At 45.6% G+C, this 21,086-nt stretch overlaps 1 protein-coding gene across 1 annotated transcript in view; it reads left to right on the forward strand.

The window, feature by feature from the left end:
• Positions 1 to 21,086, forward strand: part of PHLPP1 (PH domain and leucine rich repeat protein phosphatase 1) — a 479,370-nt gene that overhangs the window by 240,249 nt on the left and 218,035 nt on the right. Inside the window, exon 7 of the mRNA XM_086965387.1 lies at positions 9,255 to 9,315. Within this exon, the coding sequence (XP_086821513.1) occupies positions 9,255 to 9,315 (61 nt within the window). The remainder of the gene's footprint in view (positions 1 to 9,254; positions 9,316 to 21,086) is intronic.

Genomic DNA, 21,086 nt, shown 5'->3' on the forward strand with positions numbered 1-21,086 from the left:
GCGCTCTAATACCCGGAGGTGTCCTGGCGCTGACGGATGGACTGGTGTGGGGGAGTGAGCTTACTGGGTGAAGAGCCATGTTTTTAGACCTCTTCTAAAGGCCATCAGATTCTGGGTTTGTCTGAGCGCAAGAGGGAGTTTATTCCATGTCTCGGCCGCCCCAAGAGAGAAGCTCCTGCCTCCCCAGCGGACTTTTTTAATTCTGGGGACCGCCACCAGGGCCAGTTGTCCTGATCTCAGTGTTCTTGTTGGTTTATGCCAGCGGAATAAAGACTTCAAGTGCCTGGGACCTGAGTCGTGGAGGGCCTTGAAGACCATGCATACTGCCTTGAAAATGATTCTTTTACGAATGGGCAGCCAGTGTAGCTTAACCAGTTCCTGAGATACTGAGGCAAATTTGGGGGTGTCAGTGATTAGACGAGCGGCAGCATTTTGCAGAAGTTGAAGTTTATTGAGTACGCTCTGCTGGGCGTTTAGCATCAAGCTATTGCAATAATCTAGGCGTGAGAGCACTAGACCCGTGACTATAGTTTTCCTATGTTTCTTTTCAAGATAAGGTAGAATTTTTCTGATGGTCTTGAGTAAGAAATGAAGGGAGGAGGAGAGGGCGCTCACCTGGGATTTGAAATTCAGGGTGGTGTCCACCAGTATACCAAGATTTTTCACTTTATCGACTGGTTCTGGGAGAGGTCCCATTTCGTCTGGCCACCATCTTGGGGACCAGAAGTTATCCCTGTTGCCAAAAAGCAGGACCTCGGTCTTCGAGGAGTTCAGCTTAAGGCAGCTTTGTGCCATCCAGCGGCCAACTTCAAGCATGCAGTTTTTGAATCTATCGGCCGTGCTTTCTGTTTCGCCGGGAAGGAGGGACACCACAATCTGTGTGTCATCGGCGTAGGCCGTTAGTTGAAAGCCGAATGAACGGATTACCGGGGCGAGAGTGGACACGTACACATTAAAAAGAGTTGGGCTTAACGAAGACCCCTGAGGAACTCCACAGAGGAGTACAAAGGAGCGAGATTCGTAACTGCCCAACGCCACTGTCTGGGATCTATCGGCTAGGAAGGCTTGTAAGATCTTAAGAGCCTTTCCCTGAATTCCACAGGCCCTCAACCGGTCCACCAATAGCTTATGGTGGACCGTATCGAAGGCCGCAGAGAGATCCAGTAGGATCAGGGCTGCTCGGCCTCCTGCATCCATTACCTGCCTGATGTCTTCCATGGATTTAATCAGGGCGGATTCCGTGCTGTGTCCCTCTCGAAAACCGTGTTGGGAAGAGTCCAGTACATCTGCTGATTTTAGGAAGGCGCTAAGTTGTGTGTTCAAGTGGCCTTCTATTATTTTGGCAGGAAGGGGGAGTCTGGCAATCGGGCAGTAATTGTTCATCTCGGTGATATCAAGATTGGTTTTTTTTAGCAGGGGTAAGATGGAGGCTTGTTTCCACCTTGAGGGATAATCCCCTGTCTCCAACATCTGATTGAAAAGGGGGGTGAGACCCCTGGCAATTGCATCTGGTGCAAGTTTGGTTATAGATGTAGGGCAGGGGTCATGAGGGGAGCCTGATTTAATTTTTAGCAAGCGACTTCTCACTTCTATTTCCGTGATTTGGGGGAAATGTTGTAGCGTGGTTTCAGGTTTGACGAGGTCGGAGGCCTCCCTCAATGAGGAAGTCGTCGCTGTTCTGTCTAGGGGGAGAAAAATTTTCTCCACCTTTTCGCGAAAGAAGGTTGCCAAACTTTCGCAAAGAGAAAGGCTTGCTGGTATTTCAATGGGTTTGGGGTTTGCTAAGGAGGCAACCGTGAGAAAGAGTTCTTTGGGGGTATTGGTGGCGTCTTCTATCCGTCTCGTGAGGTTTTTTTCGCTTGTAGGATGATTTCCTTATAGCGCCTTTGTTCCGCGTTAAGCGCTTTTTTGTCTGATTCCCTGTAGTGCGTACGCCAGATTTTTTCAAGTTTTTTGCACCTTATTTTGTGTTCCCTAATTTGGTCCGTGAACCACGGGGCAGCGGGCTTAGCCCGGCTGGAGTGGATAGTTTTGGGGGGGGCTAAGCGTAGGCAAGCCTGGTTCAGCCAGGTGGTATAAGACTTGGCTGCCTCCTCCACGTTGTTCGGAAGAGGAGGCAAGGTGATGTTCAGTGTGTTCTCTAGGGCGTCCCCAATGATGTTTTTCCATTTTCTCACTATTTTCGGGGTGTTTCTCTTGTTAGCAGATTTTTCATGGGTGGTGAAAGGAATGGAAAAGTGGATTGCTGAATGGTCTGACCAGAAAACTGGTAGAACCGAAGAGACTTTCAGATTGGACTGATTGGAAAAAATCCCATCTAGGGTGTGTCCTGCTCTATGAGTCGGATCGGATACCAGTTGCAGCATGTCGATCCCAGCCATTAGGTCAATTAGTTCTTGGGTATCGGGAGATGTCTTACATTCCAGATGGAAATTAAAGTCACCCAGAATGGTGAATCTTTGGGAACAGGCTGCTGTTTCTAATAGTTTGCTCAAGGCAGCTAGAAATCTAGTTTTCTCGCCCGGAGGCCTGTAAACCAGGCAACCTATGAAGGACTGATGATTAGAGAGGGTAAAGTTGAACAAAAGAGATTCGTCTAAGTCAGAGGGGCCGGGTTGAAAGGAACCTCTGATATCTTTATGATGTATGACGGCTAGTCCACCCCCTCTCCTCTTGTCCCTATTTTGGGTATAGCAGATAAAGTTCTGAGGGGTGGCTTTGACTATGTCAGGACCTGATGCTGCATCCGTCCAGGCTTCCGTGACGAATTCAATTTTTATGCCTTCCTCCTGGATGTACTCAGCCACTTCTGAGCTGTGTTTAACTAGAGATCTCGTATTGAGGAGGAGGCATTTAGCCAGGGGGTCAGTAGCTGATGAGCAGGTGTTTTGGTCTCTTAGTTGTGCAATAGGTAGCCACAGGGGTTTAAACAAACGTACTACAAAAAATGGGAGTCTAGAGGGAAAGACAAACGGAACTAGGACGCCCTCCACTCTGAAAGCTAGTCAACAACAAAGGTCCTAGTTCTCATGGCAATTTTCTTATGCTACACTGTAAACATCTATGGTCAAAATTTGTTATCCAAGGGATCTCTTTAGTCTCGAGAGAATCCTAAGATGTTTCAATCTATTGCCTCATTAAAACCACAACCTCTCTGATTGATACATACAAGACAGCACAAACAAAAAATGTGTGAAAAGCGAGATGACACCTCACGGGCGCACCACCAATGGGACCCCTGGTTGGTACTCACCAGGACGGCCCTGTTCTCATCATCGGTGTCATCAAGCTAAAACCAAAAAACGTGTCTCGAACCTCAAAAATAAAAAGACAGTGAATGGTGCAGTGGACACAACTTATGTGTGACAAAACTGACAACATTTAACATATAAGACACTGGGCAACTGGGACCATAAACTTTACTATTTTTCCCTTTCTCTGTTGCAAAACAGTGAACACACATATACTAAAAAAGAAGAGAGTAAATACTACCTATCGATTTACTCTCTACTCACAGCCGACATGTTTCATTGCCTTGGTTTTTATCAGGCAATTTCTTCAGGGCAATACACTTTGAATGCCACTGCAAGAGACACTGAAGCTTGAGTGCTGTAACATAAACAGACAAGGGTATGGTCACCTGGTGTCCCTATCTATTTTCTGCATATCAAATTATCAAAACACCATGCTGTATTGGTAAGTAAATGAAAGAATAAATGAAAAACTACCATTTACCCTGCATGCAGTTTTGCCTCTCATACCAGTGATGAAGTAATATAAAAAACGGGAACCAGCTCCCTTAGGTGAACATGGTCCTTACTCTCCGTACCAGAAAGTCACTAGAATGTAAAAACACAGACAATTCAATGTTTTTAGTCTACGAGTTTACCAATGCCTCGCGTCTTGTGCATAGCCTAAATCTAGTTAAGCTAAATGTTACCGGTTTTAGAGTAGCGGTCGGCGTCCTCTCAACTCTCGAGCGCCGACCGACTGAGTCTCTGTTTATTTACCGGGTGGATGCGCATTGCGATTGGTCCGTCCCGGTCCATCACGTGGGTCAAGGCTGCCGGTTTCCAGGCTATCCGATTGGTTCCTGCAAACACGTACAGCGTATTTGATTGGTTCCTGAAAACGCGTACAGCGCATTCTATTGGTCCCTAGCGTAGGAAGACACGGGACTCGGCCACCGCGTTTCGGGGGATGTGATAGGCCCCAGGCTCTCCTGTTATTAAATGCCGGTCTTAAGTAAAAAGCGCGGCCATTTATAAACGGTCTTGTAGCCCCGAAACATCATAGGGATTAAGTCTGTGAGGTGTTATTTAACACATGCCCATGTTTAAAACTGGACTACACTAAGGGAACGTTCAGAAATGGTTCAACGTATCCTATAATAGTGTAAATAAATAGGATTTGGAAAGAGCGCAGTCTATTGAGGCTGGTCTTCAGAAAAATGCGGCCATTTGTGGACGGACATTTGGGCAAGCAGCAGTGTGGAGATGGGGATTAAATCAAGGAAATGTGCACCCATGCTTGTAGGAAGACTACATGATTGTAACACTCAGAAGTAATTCCACGTGTTCCTACTTTAGCTAGTGTGAAATATGTGTGTTGGCCCAGTTGCAGTATATTTTTATAGGAGATTATCATGGTAGCTCAACTCATCCTCTAATAGAAAGGCGTTGACGTGACGAGCACTTGGGGCAGTGGGAAAAAGTAGGACGGAATATGGTTCCGGGTTCCCAAGTTTTGCAATCCATGTTAGGATGTGCGAGGTTTAAGGCTAGGAGCGTGTCTCTGCTGTAGACAAGCCTGGGTAAGTGATAGGGAATGGGTGAGACAGGGGGACCGGCCCTGGGCGCGGGTCCGGCGCGGACGGGCGCAGACGGGCCCGGATAAGAAAGCTAGAACCAGGATTAAACAAATTAAAGGCACTGATCTATACAATTATGAACAAACAGACCAGATCCTTGACCAATTTACTAAATACTATCGCAAACTATACACACCTGACAATGTCCCCACTACTGCTAAAATTCTTCAGTACCTTGACAAGTATATGCCCACACCTATAGACACTCAAGCTGTGCATCAGCTTAACTCCAAAATAACCATGTCTGAAATAAATGAAGCAACATTCGCCCTACCCTCTGGCAAAGCGGCAGGTGAGGATAGCTTGCCTATAGAGCTATACAAAGTATGCGCACAAGAGCTACTCCCTCTTCTGGAAACAGTGATGGACTCTATAACTGAGACTAGAATGGCTCCTACGTCTTTGAAAATTGCAAAAATAGTTTTCTTTTTAAAGAAAAATAAACCCCCGGAAGAATGCGGCTCTTATCGGCCGATTTCTTTGATCAATTCAGACGTAAAAATATTTGCCAAAATCTTGGCTAAACGTTTAGCCCCCTTAATGCCAGTTTTAGTTAACTCTCAGCAACACGGCTTTGTGACCGGGAGAGATACCACAGCCCATGTAAATATGGCAATCACTGCCTTTGATGTTGCTTCAACTACTCTCACCCCACTCGGGATGGTGATGTTAGATGCGGAAAAGGCATTCGACCGAGTGGGGTGGGAGTACTTGTGGGAGGTGTTGAAGAAGATTGGTATTGTGGGCCCTTATTTTGATTGGATATGCTCACTCTATGATGCACCTCGGGCAAAGATTAGCTACGGTAGAACGGAGTCACCCACGTTTTTGATAGAGAGGGGAACAAGGCAAGGTTGCCCTCTGTCCCCTCTACTTTTTGCGATATCTTTGGAGCCTTTTTTAAATGCATTAACAGCTCAGGATAGTATCACACCTGCACAACACGGGGGTAAAAATCTGAAGATAACTGCCTATGCAGATGATATAGCAATATACACTACCGATTTGGCTACAGCAATTCCGGCAATAATACAAGAGGCTGAAAACTTTGGAGATGTGTCCGGCTATAAACTAAACGTAAGCAAGACACAAGTTATTGCTAATCACAAACCTTCGGAACCAATCCTGGGTTTATGCCAAAGCGCAACTTACCTTGGAATTAAGTTGGCAGCCAATATAGAAAAGGTGATAACTATGAATTATGACTCCATGTTAAAGGAAATCACATCACTTCTAAAAAAATGGCACACGATTCCGCTTAGCCTAGTGGGGCGAATTAACTTAATTAAAATGAAGATTTTGCCCAAACTTCTGTATTTATTTAGATCAATCCCTTTACAAATTAACAAACTTTTCTTTAAGAAACTAGAAGGCATCTGTAGCAATTTTGTGTGGGGCTATAAAAAAGCTCGCAGATCTATCAAATTATTGAAGCTGCCTATTGAAAAGGGAGGCTTGATGTTTCCTGATTTTAGATTATATTATTTTGCTACTTTTTTTTTACGTATTCGAAGCTTGCTGAAAAACGATAGTTCCCTATTCTACCACCATTACATGCTGGGACCTGACTGCAACCAATTCTTATTTCGTGCACACGATCCTAATTATTTCAAAAGAGTTAAATTCAAGACAGCGAGACATATCAAGAAAATCTGGGACCAAATTATGACTTTAGAAAGAATTTCTTACTATAATGCCGAGCTTAGATTGTGGGGCAATCCTGGGCTACCTGGTATTTTTTCAGATGGTGTAGGGAAGATATGGGCTATGCATGGAATTACTACTCTGGGAGACCTTTATGGCCCAAATGGTTTGTTAGATTTTGGCATACTTAGGCTTATATTTCAATTAAATGAAGACATGTATTTTAAATATATTCAAATCAGAGACTTTTTACTTCGTAAGATGAGGATTGTAGAAGTATCACACTCGGACACTTTAATATGTCTCTATTCAGATAAAGTTAAATCACTTATAAGCCTAAGCTATGGTTATCTGACTGCAAACAAACGGGATGACTGTGGGAATCTAGCGGCTAAATGGTCGACTAGACTAGGAGTCAACATTAACCCTAAACAGATCTCAGCCTCATTATGTCAAATAAACCGGGTTGTTCAATCCTCAAATTTAAGGCTCCAGCAATATCGAACAGTAACCCAGCTATACTATACTCCACAGAGAATAGCTAGTTGGACATGTGGTAACCAGACTAATGATCGTACTAAATGTCCGAAATGCGATATGGATGCAGCTGGCATCGAACATATGCTGGTTTTATGTCCGAAGCTATCTATATTTTGGAAAGGAATAACTGATGCTCTGCTGAAGAAAAAAATTAATACTCCGCCGATATCGCCACAACTGATCTTACTTGATATTCAAGACAACCATGGTCAATGTAGGGATTTATTAACAATTGTATATGCTTGTGCAAGGCTAGTCATAGCCAGATCCTGGATCTTAAAAGATCCTCCAAGCGTAATGGAATGGTGGAGCTTGATAAACGAAATTAATGTTATGGAACTTTCCTTAGCAAGACTTAGAGGACCGAATGCCTTGAAAAAGAAAGAAAAAATTTGGGGAACCTTCGTTTGCTTTGAACTATAATCATGTTTACAGGCCAGTGTTAAATCTATTGTTCTAACTATGGTTTTCTGAAAAGCATTTTTATATTGGTTTATCCCCTGTTTTAGCTGTTAAATGAAAGATTGTATATCATTTTTTTGTTTTGAATGATGATGTTCTTCCTGCAATAATAAAAAAATTAAAAAAAAAAAAAAAAGGAAATAGCAACATTTTAATTGTTCAGATACAAAGGTCAGTAAAAACTGAAAATTACAACATTAAATATGACAATAATTGAAGTATTCATGTTCAAGGTAATTCTTTTTTGAGTGCAATAAAATTAAGCACACTTTATTACCGGGTTCCTCATAAATAAGCTATTCTAATAACAAAATTGAAACCCTGCAAAGTATTGGACTTGGAGTCCTAAGCAAATTCTCTTACTGCATCAAATAACCTTATTTTAAAAAAAGTACATAAAGGAGCGCTTTTCTTTGTAAAGTCTCTTTGCGCATGGAAAGAAAACTTGATCAGCTTCTCCTTCAGATATGTCTTAGCTACTACAATCTGCTCATTTTACAGTAAAGAATAAGGTTCGTACTTAATTCATACTTATTAAATAGATTAGGCATCCTCCCATAGGTCTGCTGATGGGGACTTGATTCACTTAGGTTCAAGTTCCTCCAACTTTCAGCAGCAAAATTGTTCATATCGTCCCTCTTTATTGAAACTGTACATTTTATACACAGGACTTAACATTGTGTTTGTAATGAGGGCAGCCAGAGTTCAAGGTGAAGTGTCACCAGTAAAGGATAGGTTGGATGCCATTCTGAGTGCTTTACTTAGGTCGTGGTGATCTTGACGAAGACAAATTTGCAGTAATTCTACCACCTTGAACCTCTTAAACCTTGTCCCAAAATTTTCAGTATACTTTGTCTCACCGTTACCACGTCATCAATATTTAGTCTTTTTAAAGACAGACTGAAACATGTCTTTAAAGATGTCAAATTGTCCACTGTGGTCTTGTGTAGGTCTGCTGTTCTCTTTGCATATGCTTACTCTAGTTCTTTAATTCAGATGGGAATATTGAAATTGCAAGATTATGAATTGATGGAAAACCTACGTCTGAGCTACTCAATAAGTAGATGTATGTCCCTGCCAGTCTAGAGCTTTAGCAGGAGCAGAACATGATTATATGCTACAATGTTCTATATAACTGTAAAATATGTTCCAATTTTTTTATTGTTAAAGGAGCACGGAGTCTATGAGAAGAGTTTTTATTGTTTTACAAAAGTGATCACCTTTATCCTACGGCGAGTAAGCAAAATCTGTTAGCTGCATACACCCATGCGCCTACATAATATTTTTGGGGAGAAATCTCTCTAGGCATCTTACTGGGAATGCAAACTACCTTTTAGCTTAATCACTAGTCTAGTTCAAACATGACAATATCCAGTTATTATGGAAAGAACACTTTTTATCTCTTAGACTTGCAGGGTTCAGAGTTAAACAAAAGTTGGATTAGCTTAATGAAGAGTTGATACGTTTTTTAAAGATGCCTTGCAGTAGTTCTAACTTTTCTAAAGCGTGGGGGGGGGAGGGGGGGGCGTGGGGGGGGGGCATGTTTCCTACCTTATTTCTTAGGAACCTCTAACAGATGTAAAACCCCTACAGTAAAGCCTTTTCATTTGCTGTTGCAGCCGTTCCTTGTTCCACAAAGCACGATTTTGTTATGGAGTGTCTCTGATTTCAATCATATTTAGTAAAACTGCTCAACATCCCTAACGATTAACAATTGCTTCTTTTTCTACTTTCCTAGAACTTGCGCGGCTAGATGTTCATCCATTCCCAAGCTGTCTGACCTTCATGGATATTTCCAGGTAACTAATTATGATCATGCAGAATTGTGCACGGTCCCATTTTAAACAAAGGGCCCACTGTGTTGTAGAGCAGTCTCAATGTAGTAATCTTTCTTCCACTCATTTGTAATAATTTTTCCTTAGTTTCGGAACAAGTACATTACACTGAACTGACTATTAAACCTTTCTTGAATCTTTAGAAAGAGAAATACAGTAGAATGTGAACTTGTTAGGTGTATTTTGTTCCTTGCATTTTGCCCAATCTTGCAAATAGTTAACACAAATGTCACTACGAGTGCGTAGCGCTTTTCTAGAGGAAGGCTTTATGTTCTCATGTAAGGTTGCCCTTTCCAATAAAGTGTTTCATGCAACCATGTTATTTTAAAATCCTGAAAGTGAATATCGAATAGCAGTAATAAATGTGTCTCGACATTTAGTCTTTGATTATCCTAAAATAAAGTGCAAGTGCTTGCAACTAGAAGGGTGTAGATTGACACCTGTATTTCCAGATAAATATATCCAAAACCACTGGAATTATGTGATTGTGCTGCGATTTGTTGCATTCCTGTAGATTTACCGCCTTTTCCACATAATCTATCATCTGCCGCACAATCTGCAGAATTTTAGCACAAACGTTTCAAAAGTTAATAAAAATGCAGTGACACGTGTTGTTACTCGGTGGAAGGTCCCTTTGCAAAGCTAGATTGATTTATTTATTTAAAAAGTTTTTATATAGCGCTGGCTAGACCCGGAGGTATCTGAGCGCTTTACATGAGCATCAGATCATAGTTATAGGTTCCATTCCATACAAAAGGTTACACAGTTCTTAGAGCATGGCAACATAGTTACTTGTAGGGTCGAGATAAACAATAAGCACAAATACGTAAGGGGAAAAGAAGGCAAGGTGAGAGATTCAGGGGAGGGGGTTGGAGTAGGGGGAAGTATACAGATAATGAAGGTGGGAAAGAGGAGGGGAGGGTGAGAGACACAGCATGGGGAGAGGAGGGGAAAGGCGACTGGGACACAAACCGGTAGACGAGTCAAGGCAACTTCCAAAGTCCAGTAAACTGTGATCCCAGGGAAAGTGGTATCCCTTCCCTATCTCTATTGCGAGAGGTTCCCTTTACGCAGTGGACTCTCTCAGAGGGGTCTCTGAACTCCAAGGCCTACATACTGGATCCTTCCCAAAAAGGGGAGAGGGAGTGCTTTGGCAAGGGGTGCCATACCATACCTCAAGTGTGAGTGGCTCCCTTGGCACAGTGGACTCACTCAGCGGGTACGCTGAGACTCTAGAGTATAAATATTGGATCTTTCCCCAACAAGGGGAGAAGGAGTGCTTAGTCAAAGAGCACAAAGGACAGGGGGTAGGCAGAGTAGCAGGCAAGGGGAGAGATTCACGGGAGAGAGGATAGGAGCTAGGGAAGAGACAATAAGGAGAGACAAAAAGAAGTCTGCCTAAAGACCGACTGGGTACGTGACGACCAAGGCGGGAATCCACGACCCATCTCCCCTATAGCTAAACTGAGTAGCTCCATCGGGCATCAGACAAAATAGTTCAGTCTCAAAACATTGAGAGAGGAGGGAGGGAGATACATAAATAGAGGGAGGATGCGGTAGGAGACGACAGGAGAGACAAAAGGAAGTGCAACAATGTGGTTCAACAATATACTAGAAGATCAACAAGTAAACATTAAATCAAACAATCAGCAAAACAATTAGGGGAGGAGAGAAAAGAGAGAGAAAGTAGTGGGGCGTAGGGGAGGAGGGAAAGTGCGGATAAGGGAAGAGAAAACCGTAGAGACGAAAGGAAGTCTGTCTAAAGACCGACTGGGTAAGTGACGACCAAGGAGGAAATACACGGCCCATCTCCCCTATAGCTAAACCAGGTATCTCCATCGGGCATCAGACAAAATGGTTCGGTCTCAATACATTGAGAGAGGAGGAAAGGAGAGACATAAATAGAGGGAGGATGCGGGAGGAGACTACAGGAGAGATGAAAGGAAGTGCAACAATGTGGTTCAACAATATACTAGAAAAAGAACAACAAGTAAACATTAAATAAAACAGTCAGCAATACATTAGGGGAGGAGAGAGAGGAGAGAGAAAGTAGTGGGGGGTAGGGGAGGAGAGGAGAGAGAGTGAGGAAAAGGAAAGAGACAACCGTAGAGACGAAAAGAAGTCTGTCTAAAGACCGACTGGGTAGGTGACGACCAAGGAGGGAATCCACGGCCCATCTCCCCTATAGCTAAACCAGGTAGCTCCATCGGGCATCAGACAAAATAGATCAGTCTCAAGTGGCGAGAGAAGAGGTTCACAGAAAAATAGGGTGGGGACAAAGGGCAAGGGCATGTGAGGGCAGAGGCAGAAGCTGGAAAGAGTAGGAGCGGCGAGGGGGGGGGTTGGGGCAAGGAGGAGGGGGAAGGTAAGGTCTGGAGAGACGCAGGCGCGTTAGCCCGAAGTCCGGCTGGGTAGGTGATAGTCAAAGGAGGAAGCCTAAAGTCAAACTCCCCCATAGCTGTGATATCTCTTCTTTTCCTCTGTCGCACCTTTTCAATAAACTCTCCAATGAGAATACTCTTGATCCAATTATTAAAGTTCCGGAGGTAGAAAATGCGACTTTGGCTGCGTTGTTCCATTCCACACTCCTAAAGCACGTTGTAAAGAGCAGCTACTTTTGACCAATGGCCTTCAAGCCTTTTGTACTTTGCCGGTGGCTCTTCAGTCTCTAATGTAGTATGGGAGGAGATATATTTGGAGAGTATGAGAAGTCGTAGGCCTCCCTGATTAGTTCAAGATGATGACTTCTTGGGATAGGTCTTCACTCCATTACCATTAGTGGGTCCCGTGGTGGTAGGTGGTCCTTGCTATTTGTAAGGATGGGATTAACTTGGCTTACTATGTCCCAATCTAGGGAATGCCCTGGGATCCTTAGTCATAAATATTAGCGGTTAATTATAGTTAATAATAACATTTAATTTGAGGGTTAAAGTGTTCGGGGATGAGATCAATGAGCACGCTCTGTTTTAATTGCATAATGTATCAGTCGTTCCAAGATGGTTGCTTGCTTATTTAGTGGTGGAATAGATTAGTCCTATCACTCTTTCCCTGCAACAAAACTACCTGGGTATAGTTCTCTATCTGTTTCTATGGGGGCAGATCAGCCTGCATGGTCCTTTGTTTCTGTTTGATAGCGTGCTGAAAGCAATTAGTCCTATGTCTTTGCCTATGTGGTGGTGTGAGGTGAGTGGTCCTTTCTTTTATTAACCAATACAGCTAGCTAGCCATTTTGAAGTTCAACCGTTCAGGCACAAAATGGTGGGGCTTGTACTGTTCATAGAGGTGTTACCATCCAAATCACCCCCTCCACAGTGGCATCAGGTGCAGTACCTGCCCAGCCCAGGCCTCCTTTCAGAATGCTCCAGAGCCAGTCCCAGCGATGTGAGCCAGTACTCGAGTACTGCTACTAATGAGATGTAACCAATACCCATACAGTGTTACCAAGTTTAAAGATGATGAAATAAAGTAATATTACAAAAAGTGCCGACTTATACTGCATAACTTTGCTTTTTTTGCTGCTGAATTTCTTCTGCCCTGCTGCATAATTTTTCCTTCTCCTGATGTATAATTCAGTGGCCCTGGATGTATCCTCTTTTCATAATATGTAGCACTCTGAACCCCGAAACTCATTATCCTTCAAAGGTCTTAGCAGTCCATTTCTCTTAAATTGCTTAACAGTTATTACAAGATCTAATTGTCCCAAAGATTATTCTCTTGCTGGAACTGCTTTTTTACTGCCCAGCCATTTGAAAACTTTGGACAAGTCAATGAAGGGTTGTCTCTGGGTCTGTAACTCTGAGTGAACAGGCAGAGACTGAACGATTGTAGTTGTGCAGAAGGATCTGAAATGAGTAAGAGAGACTTACCTGTACCCCTTCTGTGTCCTGATGGGATTCCGCTTTTGCAGTGTCCTACCAAAATGGAGAATTGAAAATGAGTACCATCAAGCTTGGTTGAGGCTGCAGCTGTTACTTATTAGAAACATATACCCTACTCATCCACTGTAGCTGACTCCTTCTGCCTTAATCCTAAGTTTCAAGTAGCTGTTTGTCTGCATATAGCTCTGTAACCATCAGAGATGTGCAATTACTGTTTTTGGTGAAGGAACAGAGAGACTGACAACAAAAGGTCTTATGAGAAATGTAGTTATTTTTGCTACGTAAGATATATTACACTGTGAGACCTCATCATGCTCCTTAAGGCACTACAGCCTAATGGCTTAATACTACTTGAAAGTTATTCATAGTGGAATATTCAGATATCTCCATCTTACGTTTGAGTGTCCTCAGAGACTTATCAGACATGTATCCTGATGTGGGCTTAAACCAAAACCCTGTCATTGATGATCGTCAATCTGTATATCAATTGAATGTACAGCTGTCCTTGGCTGGTTGAGAAAATCTGGGATGGAGACCATGGCAGTCGTCAGTTCATTAAAGAACGTTCTCCACCATCAGGGGTTCTCAGACACCCTCTGAATGTCGTACAGTGCCTACTCAAACATTAATCTAGTGGTGTTGTATTTACCGCTAATGACAACCTATGCAACATTAAGACTGATTCAAGCTTATAACTCATTTAATCTCAAGTGAGTAGCACAAATACAAAGTGGTCTCCAGGGGGAGACCAAACCATATACTAATAAAGTGGAATGCGACCCACAATCAAAGTTGAGACTGGACCCAGGACACTTAGAAGAGCCGGGGACCAAAGGAACCACCCAATGTAAGTACCCAGGAACCCCACGAAGGCTGTATGCAGAGTAGAAACACGACCATGTGCTCTTTACAAGTCAATAGGGAAGTTTCGGTTGCAGTTTTCAAGAAGGACGTTTCTGAGAGGACCCTGAAGAAACCCAGTGAAATATGGAAGATTGGAGAGTCACCCTCCTGGGGATACCCCGGGAACCAGAATACCTACACCAAGGAAATTGGGTGTATATGTGCGAAGTGACGTCGGGAACCTCCATAGACCACAATGGAGGACTTGATAAAAGAAGCGGCTGGCGAAGAAAGTGAAAGAGTCCGGTGGCATTCAATGGTGGATTCAGGAAGAGAGGTCCCTGAAAGCAGAGGTTACAGATTCTATGCCACTCAGAAATGACCAGGAGGCACGGAAGACGAATGCCCACTGATGTCGGAAGATACAGGAGAGTTTGACGGTGACCCTTGACGGTGCAGCTGTGCGGACCAGGCGATGCTGTGGAAGACCAGGAGCCGTTCACGAGCTCTCCCACGTCGGATGTCAAGAGCCAGGGCGTTTGTGTCTGGCGGGGGCACCAACAAGCCTTGGTAGCTGCAACAAACATGGCAGACAAAAAAAGTGCAGTGTTGGGACCAGCAAGGGCCATGGGGCTCACCACAAGCTGGAACGTCAGAGCAGGCCCAAGCAAGCAGGGGAGCCCACTGGAAGCAAAGAAGACCCTCAAGAGAACCCACAGGCTATAGGCACAGGAGGCTCAAGAGGACCTTGAGCAGCTAACCAGTGATGCAGGCCCTTGGTGCAGAGGATGCGGTCAGGACGAAGATTTTGGTAGCAAAAGATGCTGGAGGCTGGAACGTCTTGGAACCCAAAGATCTCTGGAGAAGAGGCAACAACCCTTAGCAACGACAAGCCGATGCGTGGCACAGGGGTACTGCTCCAGCAGTTCCGATGAGGGATACTGACTACACACTTGCTGAGAAGACAAAGCAGGCCTCGAGGTAGTTGTAGAAGCACCAACTGTGTTGCTGAGACTTTCAGAGTCCGTGGTACATTAGGAGCAGCAGACCATGCAGCCCTTAGTATCCTTGAGGGCGAGAATTTCACTGGTGCCTCGCTGCTGTTCGCGCTGGTCGCGCGCTATTCTGCCCAGTTAATTTTTAACATTTCCCGTTTTTCGGATTTTTGTTACTTTTAATTTTTGCCTTCTTCCCTGCTTTTAATCTGTTTCTGGCCCCTACCTTGCACTGTAATTCAGGAATCACCACCGCTGTTTGGCGGGTCCGGGTTACCGGGAGGTTGTGGGTTCAGCGCCATCTTAGTTTGGGAGGAAGCGCGAGCGCCATCTTTGAGCGTCCAGGTCACCTGGGACGCCGAGACGACGCTATTTAATGCTCGCTGGTAGCGCGCAGTGGTAACGCGCAGCGGAGCGCCTTCCCTGCGCCTGAGTCGTGCCAGAGTCCTGCCCGTCTGCGCTCGTCCGCATCTCGGAGGCGGCCGAGGCCGGACTCTGGCTCTTGGCTCTATCATCTGGTACTGGGTCCCTGCTGTCTGCCTGCCTAGTGGTTGACTTCCAGCTGTTCCAGGATGATTTCGTATAGCGCTGCTACCTTGTTTGCTTTGCGCCCCCCTCGCTCTGACTGTCTGTCTCTTTTCCCCGGCGGTCGCCGACTAGGCAAGGGGTGCCCTGTGTGCAACTGGCGCCCTACGTTAACATCTATTCGTGTTCTATCTACCCCTCCTTTGCATTGTCATTGCGCGTTGCTTAATACTAGGTCCCTTCCTCGCCACACCTCGGACATATGGGATCTTCTCGCGCACTCCAAGACCTCTTGCTTATTCTTAACTGAGACTTGGTTGGGAGTGGGTTCGGAACCCGATATTGCCTGTGCTATTCCGCCTAATTATTCCATCTTAAGGAAGGATAGAACTGAGGGAAGAGGAGGCGGGGTGGCCCTGATAGTGGACAAGGCCTTTGATTGCTCCTCCTTTACGGTGGACAATATTGCTGGATGTGAAGCCTTAGGTTTTACGCTCCGCCTATCGGCGTCTCAGACCTGTACAGGGATTCTCCTCTACAGACCCCCTGGACCCATCAGGTACTTTTTTGAGGATCTACAGTCGGCTTTATCAGTACCATGCATGCGTTCTGCGCATTGCTTGCTATTAGGTGATTTAAATCTGCACATGGACTGTCTAACCGATGCTGAAGCCGCCAAACTCCGAGACATCACGGCGATGTTAGGGCTAGCCCCTTTTATTCACAGCCCCACTCATGTGAAAGGCCACACATTAGATGTGATCTTTTCCTCCATGCCTATTGAGGTGTCCCCCCCACTCCCGGTCCTTTGGTCAGATCATTATCTTATAAACTTTGCCTTAGTACTTGAGTCTAAGCCTAGCCAAAGGGCTCTGAAGGATGGGTCCCGGCAATCTAGAGCCTTCCACCTAGTGACAGCAGATATGCTTTCTGATGCTCTCTGCCAATACCCGTGTCAACTGACAGGGGTTCTGGAAGCCGACTTAATCCTGGTCCAGAACTGGATGCAGACAAGATTCGAGGAGCTGCCCCTTTGAGGTCAGCTAGAACAGCCCCTCATCTTGATTCTGCTCCTTGGTTTTCCTCCACTCTACGCATAATGCGACAAGACTGCAAAAAGTTGGAAAGGCGTTGGCGGCGCAAGTACGACCTTGTGGAGAAAACGAAATTCCGCGACGCTATAAAGTCATACCATAAACAGATTGCTGCAGCTAAAAAGAACTATCTCGAGCAGAGAATTGACAAAGCCGATAATACGAGCCGGGAACTCTTTAGGATTGTGAAGGAGTTTGTCAATCCTGTCGTAGGCACCCCTGTTCATTCACATACTGAAGAATGGATCAAACAGCTTGCAGACTTTTTTGTGGCTAAAATCTTAAAGATTCAGGACACTTTCCCATCTGTGGATCCTCGAACGTCTGACGCTGTTTCAGGGGGTAAGTCGAACCATATAGCTCCCTTACAAGCTGAATCCGGGCCCTTACTATCTGTCTTTCCCCAGTTGTCCTGTGAAACATCGCTCGAGCTGCTATCCCGGCTGCAATCTGGCTCGCCTCTGGATGCCTGTCCGGCGAAATGCTTGGGCAGGGTGGCCTCAGCTGTGAACAGCTTGCTGAACCCCCTGCTTAATCTATCATTGAGCTCAGGGGTGGTTCCGCGACAATGGAAACACGCACTTATTCTGCCGTTGATTAAGAAGCCTCTGCTCGACCCCCTGCAGTGGGCTAACTACAGACCGATCTCCCTCCTCCCTGCTCTGGCGAAGGTGTTGGAGAAACATGTTCAGCATACTCTGACCACCTTTATTGAGAACAACAAACTGCTGCATGACTCCCAGTCTGGCTTTCGTGCGAACTACAGCACGGAGACAGCTCTGGTAGAGGTTACCGACGCCATCAGGGAGACGCTCGATCACGGGGGAAAGGCTATGTTAGTCATGTTGGACCTGTCGGCGGCGTTCGACACCGTCCCACACGCAGGTCTCCTTTCAAGACTCAGGGAGATTGGTCTGCGAGGGACGGTGTTGGACTGGTTTCAATCCTTTCTTGCCGACCGCCGACAGGTGATCTGGGCTCCGCCGTTCTCGGCTGAAATGCCTTCGCTGGAGGTGGGGGTGCCTCAAGGCTCTATCTTGAGCCCCACCATCTTCAACATATATATGGCCCCTCTAGCGGAGGTAGCGGAGGCGTTTGGGGGCCGGGTCTTCTCATACGCTGATGACACCCAGCTCCTGTTCACCTGCAGGAAGGGAGAGGTCTTCAACGGCGGCAGAATCAAAGACTGTCTGAGTGCAGTCTTTGCGTGGTTTCAGCGGCACAGCCTGAAATGCAACTCAGACAAGTCTGAGCTGCTCTTTTTCGGCTGTGCCCCTGATCCGGGTTGGAAGACATGGTGGCCCCAGGACATGTTCCCCCCAGAGAAACCATCTTCTCAGGTAAAAAATCTTGGAGTGGTGTTTGACGATGATCTTTCTTTCCGTCCACACATTCTGGGATTATCAGGGAAATGCTTCGGCATCCTTAAGATGCTTAGGAAATTCCTCCCTCTGCTTTCATTGCAGTATCGTAGGAATGTAGTCCAGGCGCTTGTGGGATCCCGCCTGGACTATGCAAATGCGCTTTTTGCAGGCCTACCTAAGTATCTTTTATCCAGACTGCAAATTTTCCAGAATTCGGCGGCCAGAGCCATCTATGGCCTGCCCAGGAGAGCCAGCGCCTCTGCGCTACTAGCTAGGTTGCACTGGCTGCCAATCTCTGGTAGAATCAGATTTAAACTCCTCACTCTGGCGTTTAAAGCCCTGCATGCGATTGGTCCCAACTATCTTAGGAAGCGTATTGCTTTCTATGTGCCACGGAGGTCGCTGCGGTCAGCGGACTTGGCCAAAATGGAGGTGCCTGTGGTCAAACGTGTCCGGATGGGAGGCCGATCCTTCCAACACGTGACAGCTTGTTTGTGGAACGAGCTCCCACTTTCTCTTCGGAAAGCGAACAACCTCCTGGCTTTTAGGAAGGAGTTGAAGACTCTGCTCTTCACTAAGTAATCCACTGCGACTGTAGTGTGTATGCCTCTGGTTTCTTGTCTCTCTGGGCCTCTTTGCTAAAGCGCCGGGACACCCTTTTGGGGTAGCCGTGCGCTCAAAAAAGTACGGCTTAACATTAACATTAACATGTATCGCAATGGCTGATGCACTTACAACGCCTGAACAATGGAGTCCGGGGATTACACGGGTGTCCTGCTCATGTAGGTGCACCCTCACACTTATAACCAAGCACCCTGCCTTCAGGATTGAAAGGCCTGCCATGGGGTGACTTATAGTTTTCATGTGTAGTGACCTCAGATATAAGAAACAGTATATCTGTCTTAAGTGGTGCTAGCACTAGTTTACACAGTCTGCAATGGCAGGCCTGTAGTCTGAATTTAAGTGGTCTCCCATGTTTGGCATAACACATACTTCACCCCTGGAAGACCCCTGGTGTATCTATCTCTAGGTACCTTAGTACCATATACTAGGGACTTACAAGGGTACACCAGTAGCCAATCTGGGGGGGTACCCAATTACTCACTATGGTGCAATTTATGGTGGAAGCACAGAGACTGATTAGCAGGATCCCTGTCAGACTAGTCAGAAAACAGAATGGCACCAGCAAAAAGTTGGGGTACCCATGTCTTCTAAGCTAACATCTGAGAGAGGGTCTTTCAGAAGCAATCTGGGAAACTTTGCTTTAGACATCTACACAGTGCTCCTGAACAAATTTCATTTGTGGTGAAATTCAGGTTCACCATAGAGGAGCGGAGGTTCAGGAAGAGTAAGCCTTTATGCTGCTTGTCTACCACTACTTACTTTCTTGGTAATCCAAGAAGGTTAATTTTGCCTATTTCCTCTGCTTACAAAATTAGTCAAATTTCCATTATGAATCGTTCTATAGGTTGTGTTTACTGGTGTACCACTGGGGTATTTGATCGGAGATTGGGAGGTTGAATCAATTTGTATGGCCTGGTGTCAAAGTCCTTCTTTTTCGTGAATTATGATTCCCCTCTGCTGTTCCAAAATAAGGCATCTGTATACAAGACATACCAATTTCTTGTTCGAAGTGCAGATATGGTGGGCCACATACTCCTTTTCCTTGATGGCATTCTTGTAATTTTAGAGAAAAAGACACAATCTAGGAGTGGATCTGACCTCTTTTCTGTATTTGAAGTAGTGCCTCATTACAGTTAGTGGTTTGCAAGGGTGTGATCACCCAGAGACGACTACTCAGACAACTTCCACAGCTTTCAATTATTCACAGTTTAGTTACAGTTGGTCTGTGTGCTGTATTTGGTAGCCCCACCCCGGTGTTTCAGAGGCATGTGGGCTGCTGAATTCATATCTGTGCATAGATCGCCGCCTAGTGTTGGGTCCGGATGATTGCACATTGTTGTCCTGGAAGAGTCTTCCAAGTATCACGAGATAGGTGGCTCCTCCTTCGGACTACAGTGCGCATGGGCATCCTCTCCGTCCTCAGATTGTTTTTTTCCGCCATTGGGTTCGGATGTACTTTCCAACTCTCTAAGTTCGGAATTAACTAAACTCTTATCTAAAGGCCAAAAGGCTTTCGGATCAGTCGGTATTGTTCAGCGCTAGGTACCGATACACTTTCTAAACATCTATTGCACTTCGGTCGTCGAATCGGGCCGTGAGGCCTTCTCGACACCACGTGGACCAGCTGTCGATGGAACGAAGTCCATTCAAATACTGCCTGCAGTGCAACTCGAAGTTCCCGCACACAGATAAGCATCCCGTGTGCAACAAATGCCTATCTCCAGATTACAAAGAAGATAGTTGCCTGGCCTGTGCCCAGTTCCGGTCAAAAAAGACTATCCGGAATCGATGGGCGGCGAGGTAAGAAATGCAGCGGTCGGCACCAGAGCCTGATAATATCTTCGACGATGAGGAAGAACTAGCGAGCGCCGAAGAATCGGATCAAGACGAAGACCGGTACTCTGAGCACGACTCCGATGACTACCTCGAGGAGGAAGACCAAATCATCGATCTTGAGGAAGACTATCAAAACATCGTAGCTGTTGAAGACTACTCCGAGGACGACGAGGGGCGAACCGTGAGTACACCGCCCCATATAGACACTGTCATGATATCAGAGACTCGGGTCAAGGCATCGCCAGCAGGCCTTAGCCAAGATCTACGCTCTAGTTCTACAGCCCTGCTATACCGCCCGGCTAAGAACATATCCAAAGAGCTCTCTGAGACACGCCATACGGCACCGGTTACATTTAAACCGAAGCTCGTCGACAACACCGTCTTCGGACGGAAAGTCATTGAAACAAAAGTATTTAAACAAAAGGTCATCGAGCCCAAGGCCGTAACTCCAACACAGCCTTCGAAGCCAAAGACCATCGAGTTGACATCGAAGATCAAAGCTATCGAGTCGAGCTCAAAGCCAAAATCCGTCGACTCCACATTGCGGCCAAAAACGTCGATTCGACGCAAAAGCAC

The sequence above is a fragment of the Lissotriton vulgaris genome, chromosome 4_1, assembly GCF_964263255.1.
Source record: "Lissotriton vulgaris chromosome 4_1, aLisVul1.2, whole genome shotgun sequence".
Classification (NCBI taxonomy): Eukaryota; Metazoa; Chordata; class Amphibia; order Caudata; family Salamandridae; genus Lissotriton; species Lissotriton vulgaris.